This window comes from Salarias fasciatus, chromosome 14 (assembly GCF_902148845.1).
Source record: "Salarias fasciatus chromosome 14, fSalaFa1.1, whole genome shotgun sequence".
Lineage (NCBI taxonomy): Eukaryota > Metazoa > Chordata > Actinopteri > Blenniiformes > Blenniidae > Salarias > Salarias fasciatus.
In genome coordinates this window covers 1,438,571-1,451,675 of record NC_043758.1, presented here as the reverse complement: position 1 = coordinate 1,451,675, position 13,105 = coordinate 1,438,571, and the positions used below count along the sequence as shown (strand labels likewise).

The 13,105-nt window shown below is 51.9% G+C and overlaps 1 protein-coding gene across 1 annotated transcript; it reads right to left on the bottom strand.

Moving 5' to 3' along the window:
- Positions 1–5,027: 5,027 nt before the first annotated feature.
- Positions 5,028–8,355, bottom strand: LOC115401230 (mRNA decay activator protein ZFP36L1). The gene is made up of 2 exons (XM_030109458.1): positions 8,121–8,355; positions 5,028–7,720 (listed from the first exon to the last, which is right to left on the bottom strand). Exons 1-2 carry the CDS (start codon positions 8,172–8,174, stop codon positions 6,539–6,541), a joined length of 1,236 nt encoding a protein of 411 aa, XP_029965318.1. The 5' UTR covers positions 8,175–8,355; the 3' UTR covers positions 5,028–6,538.
- Between the last annotated feature and the right edge of the window lie 4,750 nt (positions 8,356–13,105).

Here is a 13,105-nt window from a genome sequence, read left to right as displayed (position 1 = left end):
TGTAACTAGTGTAAAATCAGGTGAAAAAGATGATGGTGCTTGTAAATATTGGGAAAATATGATATGATGAAAGAAGCGGCAGACATCACAAGTTATTCTTCTTTCTGCTCCTTTCTCTCCCATTCATTCTTGTGTTGTATTATTTTCTTTTAGGTATGTTTTTTGTGTTATCTTTTGAATGAAAATTTAAAAGAGAGAGAGAGAGAGAGAGAGAGAGAGAGAGAGAGAGAGAGAGAGAGAGAGAGAGAGAGAGAGAGAGAGAGAGAGAGAGAGAGAGAGAGAGAGACTTGAACGCCTGTCCTGTCCTGATCGCTGTCCATGGTACCAGGTTCCTTCCTGGTAGCAGAACTCGCCATGTTTGTGCAGGACGATCGTCTGAAATGTGTTTCCTGTTTGGGATTTCTCCAAGTTTGTGATTGGTCAGGCGATGCAGACTCCGCCCCTTTTATGGTGCATGTCTGGACAATTATCCTGTATTCAGCCTCAAGGCTCCCTGAAGGAACACAGAAGGCCCTTCAAGTTCTCGGAGCCATGTGACATTAAAAAGGCCCCAGAGAGAAGACAACGTCAAGAACCAGAGACATGAAGAACCAGAGAACCAGAGACATGAAGAACCAGAGACATGAAGAACCAGAGACATGAAGAACCAGAGAACCAGAGACATGAAGAACCAGAGACATGAAGAACCAGAGAACCAGAGACATGAAGAACCAGAGACATGAAGAACCAGAGAACCAGAGACATGAAGAACCAGAGAACCAGAGACATGAAGAACCAGAGACATGAAGAACCAGAGACATGAAGAACCAGAGACATGAAGAACCAGAGAACCAGAGACATGAAGAACCAGAGACATGAAGAACCAGAGAACCAGAGAACCAGAGACATGAAGAACCAGAGACATGAAGAACCAGAGAACCAGAGACATGAAGAACCAGAGAACCAGAGAACCAGAGACATGAAGAACCAGAGAACCAGAGACATGAAGAACCAGAGAACCAGAGACATGAAGAACCAGAGAACCAGAGACATGAAGAACCAGAGAACCAGAGACATGAAGAACCAGAGAACCAGAGAACCAGAGACATGAAGAACCAGAGACATGAAGAACCAGAGACATGAAGAACCAGAGAACGAGAGACATGAAGAACCAGAGACATGAAGAACCAGAGACATGAAGAACCAGAGAACGAGAGACATGAAGAACCAGAGAACCAGAGACATGAAGAACCAGAGAACCAGAGACATGAAGAACCAGAGACATGAAGAACCAGAGACATGAAGAACCAGAGAACCAGAGACATGAAGAACCAGAGACATGAAGAACCAGAGACATAGAGACACTCAAGTTTTCTTCGGCTTCTAGACTCCTTCCCCACTGCCTGCAGACCCGGGTCTAGCTGCCTGCTGGCGAGCCGCGTCGCTGCGTTTTCCCACGCTGATGGTGTCCCACGTTGATGACATCATCAGCGCCACAGAGCACAACAGAAGTAAACAATGCAGCGGAACGCAGTCCCCGTTACCTGTAGACGAATCTCCTCTTCCTGGATCAGGGGAAGCTCTCTGGTCTCGCTGTCCTGCCACTGCTGGGTCATGTTGAGGAAGGAAATCTCCCGCTGTGTCCAGAAACAACAACTAGTGCGCTAACGTAGCCGCACTGCGTCGACATCATCCCGCTAAAAGCCGACAGCAGCCAACCCGCTAAAAACCCGGGTCGATTGCAGGGTTGAACGACCCGGGTCTAAATGCCGATTAAACCCTGTACACTGCCACGAGGAGACGATTACTAGCGGGTTTGAAGGGGTTTTTTTGGCCGGTGGGAAAGGGGCTTCAGAGAACTGGAGTGTGTTTCTCTGAGTGACAGTGGCCCAGTTTACATGGTGTTTTTTCAATCCGATTGTAAACAATCGTATTAAACGCGTGTGTATACATGTACGGCACACAAAGCGATCCACGATGAATCCTCGTTTACAAGGACTCTGGGTGAAGCGGATTATACGGCGTCCTGTGACGTGAGGACAGAGTCTCTGGAGGATCTTCCAGGTCTTCCTCTCTGCAGCAGCAGTCCTCAGCGCCGAGCAGAGTTTTATCTGCTGATATCTGCTCAGATAATGTCCCAACATCTCCATGATACCTGCTGAAGGAGCGGCTGCTCCCCTGGCCGGAGCACCGCCGCCGAGCGCCATGTTTCGGTGTGAGCTCTGCTCCATGCCGATGTTTCGAATTAACTGGCGCCCGTGTTACCTTGTGACCAACAGATGACTGAAACTTGTAGTCGTTCTGGCGAACGTCAGTTATCGACAGTTACAGTGAGTGTATACGTTTAAAGTCTTTTGTGAGTCTTACTTTAACAACTGTTGTTATCAGCATGTGTTTACACAGACCTCCGCCGTCATTCATTAACACGGGAACCAGTTAATCCATAACACCGGCCGGGCGATTGCTCGTAATCTGCTACGGAGCTCTTTATACAACTCGCTGTTGCGCTGTTTGCTTCCATCTCTCCTCTCCAGTGTTTTTTCTCTCTGGGTTTTTTATTAAAAAAGTGTTTTTCAGCCACCGTCGTTCCTCTGCTGGTTTTTGACTGTCCTGCTTCCCGTTTACTGGCATGTCACAGGTCACTACGTACGAGGGAACACATGCGGAACAAATAACCCGTTTAATCCGCGCTGCTCTGAGCTGGCTTTTATATGAGACACGGAGCGGATTGTCGATCGGTGTAGACCACCTCCTACAATCGGCTCCGAGTGAAGCGGATCCACTCGGAGTTTACGTGACACATTTACAACCCGCTTCACCTACAAGCGGATTATACGGGGCGTATGTACCTAGTCAGAGAGCTGGAGTGTGTTTCTTCCCCTCGCTGCAGGTGTGAGCTGGTCTCTGGAGGACACTCGCTGATGGACGGACCGGACCTCAGCTCCCTCAGAGGGACACGTCTGGTCTGGAGACCAGAAACCTCCAGAAACCTCCGTCCATTTCCCACTGAGCCGTCCAGTGACACTCCTCTCTGAGCCCCCCCTCCCCCAGAGCTACATCATCCACCCACCTCCGCCACCCCCCCCCCCCCCCGTGACACTCCTCTCTGAGCCCCCCCTCCCCCAGAGCTACATCATCCACCCACCTCCGCCACCCCCCCCCCCACCCCCACCCCCACCCCCCCCAGCCCCGCTCCCAGGACCAGCGCCGGCCGCTCCCATTGAGACGCATTAGCATACAGATGTTAGTCTGAAAAGGGAGAGCGGGGCGGAGGGGGTCTGCATGGGGATGGCCCTTGGCCTTTTTCAAGTCTTAGACACACACACACACACACACACACACACACACACACACGGTCCTGAATGGTGAGCAGCTCTAGGGATTGTGGGAGTCTGCTCCTGCTTCACTCACTGTTATTCATTCATTCACCAGAGGGAAACCCTCAGTCTACACACACACTACATACACACACACACACACACACACACACACACTACATACACACACACACACACACACACACACACACATTATAAAATTCACTCAATTTTTATATAAAGTCATAAAAAAGCCTGAAATTCAAACCTAAGCAGAAGAAAGTTTGTGAGTTCTGGAGCCACTTCTGACCATAAATCAGCAGGAAGGTTTAAATCTGTCTTTCAGACCGCAGTAATTCCACATTTCTAATATTCTGCTCCGCTGACGTCTGAGTCTGAGTCTGACGGCTGAAAAAGTGATATTTCCAATAAAAGCAGCCAAAATGAGCCCAGGAGGAGAAAGCGGACCCGAGGCGGTTCTCATGCTGGACCTCCTCACCTGAGTCCAGCCCTGGTCGGGTCCAAACAGGCTTCAGCCGGTCCAAACCTGATGCTTCTGTGGCGTTTCGGGGAGAAGAGTCTTCTCCCATCGTTCATGTTCGAGCCGTGCATGCTAACTGTGCTCGTGTTGTTAGCATGCTAGCTACAGGGTTTTCGGTGTAAACAGACGTCGCTTCCCAAACTTTTCTGGACAAATGGAAACTTTTCTGAGATGGAAACATGAAAACGATGTTTTCACCTGAAAATCTGCTGGGTAGACGCGGTGAACGGGTCTTTAGAAGAGAATCCTACACACACATCGATTTCTTACAAAGTTTAGTCATTTTCATCACGTTGTTTCCTCCTCTGCGGATTTTTTACCCCTCACACACACACACACACACACACACACACACACACACACAGACACACACACACACACACTCGGGGGTGGACCTTAACTTCTGCTCCACTTTGTGTGTATAGATGGAAATCAGTCACAAGTATCTGGGTGTCTCATTGTGTTCAGGAAGCCTTTGTTCCAGCATCTGTTGCCCAAACATTCTCCTCAGTGTCTCTCACACACACACACACACACACACACACACACACACACACACACACACACACACACACACACTGGAGGGGAGGGCCGGGAGATTCCCTCAGCAAGAGAGAGAAAGAGTTAATCTTTGTTCCTTTGTGCCTGGGGAGACCCAGATGACGGCGAAGCCTCTGCAGGCAGCGGCGGCCTTTAAAGGCCGGCCGTGGGAACGCAGAGCCAAAAATACCCATTTGTGCTCTTGCATTGTGCGCTCCTTCTTGTTGTTGTTGTCCGCTCACTAACAAAGAAGATGTGTACTGCAGAAGTGAGTGAGTGGAGGAACGTGAGCTGAAGAGAAGAAGCGTTTTCTGGATTTTATTCATGTTGTTCACATTAGGTTTTGCTCTTTTTGCACATTTCATTTATCTTCTGAAATGTGGATGTTTAGATGAAGGAAACCAGGGCCTTTCTGTGCACATTCTGCATGTTCTCGCTGTGCATGCACTGGATTAGACGAGCCACAACCGTGTGTGAAGCCAGCCATGTGATTCTGTGTTGTGTAATCACATGGATTTCACTCATATATCACTTTACACTGTTCATCACAGTCACCCATTCACAGCATAAATGGGATAAAAGACGAACATGACGCATTCTGCATTCAGCCCAGACAGACAGGAACACACACCAGGGCTCGTGGCGCTTTTCATTGACCTTTATTTGAAATAAAGATGGACATATATTAAGATAAAGAGCAGACATATCAACATCATCCATGGAATGTAAACTTAAATTACGTAAAACAAGAAAAAATGCAATATCAAACAACACAATATAGGTTTTTGCCTTTAAAAAACAAAATAAATAAGACCTTAAGTTAACAAAAGTTACAAAAACAGCGCGCTGGGTAAAGTCAAATCAACAGGGAGCGAATCAGAGGCAGGCGACGGAGAGCCTGGTCCGAATCCGCCGGACAGTCATGATTTCCCCCCCAGCTGGAACAGTTAGCCGGCCGCGAGCCGGCGTGCAACACAGGTCGGTCTGCAAACACATTGTCATCAAGCCAACCGAGGCCAGTCCGTCCAGCCAACCGGGGACTCAACCAAACGCCGCCTCTTCACCAAAAACACAACGAAACGCCGCCTCTTCACTGCACGGCAGAGTCTCCCTGGAGCGAGACCCCGGGGAAGACGGCACTTCCGAGCGGTGAACTCCACGACAGGTGTGACGGTCGTCAAACTGTGCTGAGACGGACACCGGAGACGTGGTCGTTACAGTCGGGCGCGATGGAGAGGAGAGTCGACTCGCTGCAGAGACCTGAGCGAGTCCTGATTCAGCCGGTAAGGCAACATGAATACAGAATGCCAAAATGTCTACGTCCCTCCCCCTCCCTCCCCCCTCTCCACCGGCCCCCTTAAAGCTACGGGATTGTGTAAACACAAAGCAGGCGGACAACATGAATGCATAAAGTAAAGCGTAATTTCTAAAGGCATCACGAAGCAAAACAACTCGTATAATAAATAAGTCTAAAAAAACAGTGACGCTATTAATAATGGTAACACCTGGCACGGCTAATGCTATGAGTCAGCAGTACTAGCAGGTTAGCGGTCTAACATGGGTAACTTTGGTGACTAGAGTCTGGGGCTTTCCTACATTTGTGCCAGTTTTCTTGCTAAGGCAGTTTAATTCATGTCAGGCGACAAATACAATCAGATGGCCGCAGCCATACCGGCAGTCCATTCATCAATTAATCAATCAGCCAGTGGCAGCCTACAGGATTCAGCTCCTCAATATGACCGTGAGCAACAAAGAACAAAAACAAAAACCAGAAAAAGAACCGAGAACAGAATGAGGGAAGAAAAAGAAAAGTGGCGCACAGCACTGATATCAAAGTCCTCCTGAAAACAGGGAGCACAAGAGTTCCAGCCGGAACGCCGAGCGGAGCGGCGCAGCCCGCAGGTTCTACACAATCAGGTATACAACAGTATACAGCAGTAAATATCAGACCAAGAGTTCCCGATAAATCATAACAACAGAAAGACTGGAGGTCAGCGAAAACTGGACGAACACGGAGCAGCAGTACTGCTGCTGGGACGACAGATGCAATATGCACAAAGATAGGTACGTTTACTGGGCCGGACTCAGGGAGCAGCCTGGACCTGGTGTCTGGGTCCAGACATCCGCCCGGCCCGAGGCGGCCTGGCAGTAAAACTCCGCCCTACTCGTCCGTCACGGACAGGCTGCTGAAGATGGGCAGGCGGCGGCCCTCCAGGCCCGGCGACTCGGCGCCGCCGGGCGACGAGCTGAGGGAGCAGGAGGAGGTGTAGCCTTCCTCCGAGAGCGAGTCGGCGGAGGAGCAGCGCTGCAGGCCGGGGCGGACGCCCGGGGGCGCCGGCGGCTGCCGCGGCAGGTGGAGGGGCAGGCCGGGGCTTTTAAAAGTGGAGCCGGGGCATCTGGAGGCCACGGAGTCGGTCACGGCGAAGAAGCGCAGCGCCGAGTCTCCGCCGTCGCCCGCCAGGTCGCCGACGCCGCTGAAGAAGGGGCAGTGCTTCAGGGAGCCCGGCTCGGGGAACAGGGGCGAGAGGAGCTCCGGGCTGCCCGTGGAGGACGGGGGCGGCGAGACGGACGCCGCCCGGGTGAAGAGCAGCGAGGGCGGCCGCGACGCCTCCACCGGCTGGAAGGCGTGAGGCGCCGTGGAGAAGCCGGCGAAGCTGAGGCTGTGCCGCAGCAGCGGAGGCCGCGGCTTCAGCCGCTGAGGAGGCGCGGCGGCGGCGGCGGCCGGCCCCGCCTGCAGCTCGTCGGCGTTGTGGATGAAGTGGCAGCGGGCGCCGTACGGGCAGAAGCCGATGGTGTGGAAGGTGCGGCACGGCTCCGTCTTGTACTTGGGGTGCCGGCTGAGGCCGCGCAGCTCGTCCAGGCCGTGGGCGAACTGGCACTTGGCGCCGTACTTGCAGGCGCCGCTCTCCTCGTAGGTCCGGCACAGTTCGGTCTTGTACCTGGTGGAGAAGTGAGGGGGGGGAGGGGGGAGCCTGGAGGGCGAGGAGGCGGCGGAGGAGGAGAGGGAGCCGCCGCTGACGCAGAGGCCGGGCGGCGGCAGCAGCGGCGGCGGCGGGGACAGGTTGGCCGTCTTGTCCTCCCCGCCGGCGAGAACGCCGCAGCCCTCGATCATGCTGACGGAGCGGTCCACCCTGAAGGGGATGTGGCTGAGGGCGGAGCGGGGCAGCTGGCCGAAGGCGGCGCCGGGCCCCCAGCAGGCCGCCTCGCCGGCCGCCGCCCCGCTGTTGAACTTGGAGTTGGGCAGAGTGACGGGGCAGAGGGAGTGGCGCCGCTGGAAGCCCAGCACTCGCTGCTGCCGTTGCGTTGCCGACGGGCCATCTGTCGCCTCCGGGCCGCGGAAACTCTGCCACACAAAAGGAGGGGGGGGGGGGAATAGACGTGAGTCTTTCTGCATTCCTGGAGCGCTGGAGCGAAACCCGCTCAGGCTCCACGGCTCCGGCCTCTCCTCAAAGCGCCTGCTTCAACAAGATCTAACTTTAAATGACCTCCTTCATGAGGAGCTGCAGCTTCCTGCTCAGAAACATCCACTGAAGTTTAAAACACTTCACAGAAGCTCACGTGAGATTTAAAACCAAATCATACATTCTTGCATCGATTAGGAGAACTGCTCCTCCACACTTTTAAAGAGAAAACAGTGAATCTACTTTGAAACTCTGAGGTGAACTGTGAACCTGGACACGGACCTGGACCTGGACCCAGACCTGGACCCAGACCTGGACCTGGACCCGGACGTGTGACCTCACCTTGCAGAACTCCTCATCCAGCTCCAGGAACGGCGTCAGGAAGTCGGAGGGCATGATCGACGCTCCACCATCCAAGAAGCACGAGAAGAAGAAACTCCTGAAGCCAGAAGCAGGCTGGAAGAAGAAGAAGAAGAAGAAGAAGAAGAAGAAGAAGAAGAAGAAGAAGAAGAAGAAGAAGCAGCAGCTGTCCTGCAGCGGAGGTGTCGGGGAGAGGAGGGACGGCGAGTGCCGAGGAGGTCCACTGTGAAGGAGGAACGTTCCTCCACCATCTGCTGGAATCTCTTTAAATAGCCGGGGAAGCCCCCCCTCCGGCCGGGGCTGCTGGGGGTGGGCTGTGTGTGTGTGTGGGGAGGGGGCTCCTGCATTGTAATGGTGTGTTTGGAGGGGGGAGGGGAGGGCAGTGAAAGAGGAGGAGGGCTGTGAATGAGCCTACTTTTTCACCCATTCATTAGCAAATCCTTAAAGGAGCATTCTTCCTCCCAACAAGCCGTCACTCCACTTTGTTTTGGATCGTTAAAGCCGAGACTCGGATCCCGGAACACATCCAGGGAGCCGGCAGAGCCGTTCACAGAGACTCCCATCGGCAGGGACGGCGTCTGAAACAGAAACGACAGGAAAGACAACGTGTTCGAGACGTTACGCTCCGGAAACAGACAAACGACCGCTCAGAGAGCTCCACAGCGGCAGACTGCCCTTAACATCATATCGTCAAAATAAGAAGACAAAATAAAATCGCCTTCATTTGTAGTTGGACACAGTCTGAAGAGTTTGGATGGGAATCTTCACAGAAGGGGGTTAAAGTGAACTCAATAAAAAGTTTTCATTGAAATAAAGTAAGACTGTTTACACGACAACACTGAAAACACAACTTCTTCAAAGTTAAACCTGCACTCTTCAAAAGTTTCTGCACCGCTGAAGCTGCAGCAGCAGATGTTTCCAGCAGGACGCTGTGTTAAAACACTGCAGCAGAGCTTATTGACGGAAAACAAAAGGAAGGAAAGACACGCTGGTCAGAGTGAAGCATTTTTCAAAATAAAACTCCATGCAGGCCCAGTCCCAAATGATCTGCAGACCAGAATCAGTTCAGGATGCATGTCGAACATGATCATTTAAAAAAAAAAAAAAGAAGAAAAAAAACCTCATCCAATCAAATTTCATCAAAGTCTCCCAAATTTGTTTTCACAACTATTTCCTTCACTGGCTGATTTTTGTTTTTCTCTGCTGGAGTTTGCTTCACTTCAGATGTTCTCAGCTGCTTGCTGAGACGTTAGCTCCACTTAGAAGTGATTTACATTTCAGAATAAAGCTCCCAGCATGCCCTGAGGTGGGAATGAGGTGTGAATGCGGCTATCTTTCCTTCCCGGGCGTTTCCCGACCTCCTCGGCTCTGCAAACTGCCCCGGGGAAACTAATACCTTTCAGATTAAAAGCAAGACAATTCAGGATCTCTCAGTTTAAAACATGCTAATGGAGCTAATGCTAATAAAGTCATATTCTGCCGCTTCCTGTCCCTTTGACCTGGTATTCATGACTCGGAGGGTCAGAATGAGGGGCGAGGGCCGATCTGAGGCCGCCGGCGTGTTGAAGTGCTAATTCAGGCTAACGGCCATCGGACTGGAACAGTGCTGAGTGGAGAGACTCCTGAATAGTGAAAACAGAACTTCAGACTGAATGAATTCCCCCATTTAGAAACTTTTGTTTTGGAGAATTGACTCAGACGACCAGTGACTTGGATGCGTATTGATTTGTCTTCGAAAGTCGATCTCAAACTCAGTCACTGAGATTTACCATGACCGACAACTAAGTGTTCTCCTTAATGGAAACAAACCACCAGCCTGAGCTCAGGTTTACAGAGGATTTCACATGAAGACTGAGTTGAAGGGAGATGTATCTGAAAACAGGGCGGCGGTGTGAGCAGTTCTGATCATGGCTCAGTATCGTTTCCATCATCTGGTGATCGAGGCTCCGCCGGTCCAGTTGTGGGACTCCAGACTGGTTTTGGTCTCAAGGCCACATTGGTCTTGACTCGGTCTGGGGCTGTGTGTTTGACAGCTCTTCAGCTGGTGTTACACACAGAAAACAGCCGATTCGCAAATATACAGAATGTGTGTACCGATGAGTGAATTAATGAGAAGTAGTTTACACACGAGAAACAGTTTCCCTGATCAACAGTTTATTCTCAACACACACAAACAAGTCTTATCACACACTCACTGCTACTGTACGTTACTGAGAGTGTGTGTGTGTGTGTAAACTGTAATCCATGTGGCTTCCTCTCTGCGGTCGCTGGGTTTGGAAACACACTGACGGTCGTTATGTTTTTCTTTTTTTCGCCTTCCTTTGCACATACGACTTTATCATTCAAATCGGTGTGTCACCCACCTCGGTCTCACACTCACACTCACACTCACACACACATACAAACACACACACACACACACACACACACACACACACACACACACACACACACACACACACACACACACACACACACACACACACACACACACACACACACACACACACACACACACACACACACACACACACACACAGAGTGCTCTGTTGATGTGGTTTGTCCATGTGAGTGACACAGCAACTGAAGCTGATCTTACATAACCATCATAACTGTCTGTGGGTGTGGGATGTATCAGTGTGTGTGTGTGTGTGTGTGTGTGTTCAGTTTGTGATACACCGTATTTTTTGGACACAAAGGGCTTGACCTACGATCAGAAACACGATGTGGGTCTCTTGATGGGAAGCTCTCAGGATGAAGCCTCGTTTACTTGATTCTTTATTCTTTCACCTCCTCTGAGTCGTTCAGGTCTGGTTATTCAGAGAACAAACACAACTTTTTAAAACTTTATTTGGAATTAAAACTTTATAACCCCCAGGACTCCCTTGAAAAACTGGTTTTCATTCTCAATGGGACCTTCCTGGTTAAATAAAATAAATAAGATAAAAAACAGAAGTGGGAAAAACGTAACTTTTCTGAATCCAGTGCTTCGGCACATGCTCAGTAGATCAACAATCCCAGCAGTGTTTTCCCCCAGTGTCATGACTCCCAGTCCACATTCTGCTGGTCCTGGTCCTGGTCCTGGTCCTGGTCCTGGTCCTGGTCCAGTTCCTGGTTCTGATCCAGACTCCCCTCATCCTGGTCCAGATTCCTCTGGACTTGGCAGTTTTACAGTTGACAGTTGCTCAAATAACTATTCAACTTGTCTGAAATGAATGCAATTTAGTTTATTAAAAATAAGCGCACGCACGCACACACACACACACACACACACACACATCCAGTTAGGTTGCACATATTTAAAGTCATGTAGCGTCCTCTGACGTCAGGACTCAGGACTGAGGAGACGTCTCAGGCCTGCAGGACGCCGTGCGGTCCTGCATCCGGGACGGATTCTGGACGGATTCTGATCCTCGTGTTAGACGTGTGTGTCGACACGTGTGTGTTGAGTCAGCTGCCTTGGCGGTGGGAATGTTTGGATTTCAGATTACAATTCTCTGTCTCCTCTATTCCTGCTGCGGGACCGGAGGACGGCGGGACCGGAGGACGGCGGGACCGGAGGACGGCGGGACGGGAGGACGGCGGGACGGGAGGACGGCGGGACCAGAGGACGGCGGGACCGGAGGACGGCGGGACGGGAGGACGGCGGGACCGGCGGACGGCGGGACCGGAGGACGGCGGGACCGGAGGACGGTGGGACCGGCGGACGGCGGGACGGGAGGACGGCGGGACCGGAGGACGGCGGGACCAGAGGACGGCGGGCCGTTGACGCTCCTCTCCGTCTGAACGCTCAGCTGCAGGCGAGCCGCTCCGCCGTCGGTTAGCAGTGGTTTGGGTGGAGGTTAGGGAGGGGCAGCCTCTGCCCAGGCCGCCGCCGCCGCCGCCGCCTCTCATCCGTTGGAGCCTTCAAACAGGAACTAAATCATCCCTGAGGCCCTGCTGAGGGACACTGAAGACATTTTTTAAATAAACAACTGTGAAAACGTACAAGTGATTCAAATCACCGAAGTCTGAAACCTGAAGCCTGAAACCTGCTGGTTGACATCATGGCCTGAGTACAGCGATCAGAACAGAACAGTACCAACGGAATACAAGCAGAACCGCCGGATCAGGACGACGGCTCAGAAGAGTCTTCAGAGTTTCCACGGTTTCCATGGAAACATGCATCGTTTTCAGAAACGAGAAAATTCTTCTTCACCTGAAAGGAGCCTCAAAGGGAACCCTGCTTATCGCGTTTTCCTGAAAACAGTCGACGACGCCGAGAGCAGCAGGCGGCGCCGCGGGAGTGGAAGCTAACGCTGGCGACGTAGCATTAGCATTGCAGCCATGCTAACATGCTGACCGGTGGTGTTTTAACCTGTAATTCATGGCTGAAGGCGGCGTAACACTTGAAACTGGACTCTAAAAGTGACGCTCAGAGTGAAAACATTTTGACGCTCCTGCCGCCGGAGTCCGTCTTTCCGGTGTGAATTCGACTTTGTCTTCAGTTTGGAAGAAACTTAAAGAAACCTAAAGCTGAAAATGTGGGTGGAAAACATCTGAGGACGGCTGGGTTCTCTCTGCCATTAAAACGTGCACGGTGGGGCGCGCGGCGGCCCTGCCGCAGCACGCCGGCTGGGCCCCCCGTCTGAGCCCGTCTTGGCCTCTTTGTCGAGTCCGGCGTGACAAGAGCTCCATTGTCCCTCGGCTCCTCCATATGTTCCCCGGCGGAGAGACAATGGCGGCACACAGGAGCTCGGCTCGCCGCCCTCCGAGGCGTCACGGACCGGAGCTGGAACGACTCGGAACCCACCAGGAGAACCTGCTCCGCTCAGAATTACACCAGTTCCCAGATTTATTTCACTGCTTTCATTTTAAAAAAGCTTCACATTGACACTGCAGCTTGTCTGCTTGGCCTGAGCTGCTCCTCTTTTATTTAATACTACGACTACAGAAGACAGTAAGGTGCAGTCCCTGTCTGGGGTCTG

Excerpts from the sequence above, each read along its gene's own strand:
- LOC115401230 (XM_030109458.1), bottom strand. The coding sequence starts at position 8,174 with ATGCCCTCCGACTTCCTGACGCCGTTCCTGGAGCTGGATGAGGAGTTC. Across the intron at positions 7,721-8,120 it reads TGGATGAGGAGTTCTGCAAG|AGTTTCCGCGGCCCGGAGGC; the intron begins GTGAGGTCACAC and ends TTTGTGTGGCAG.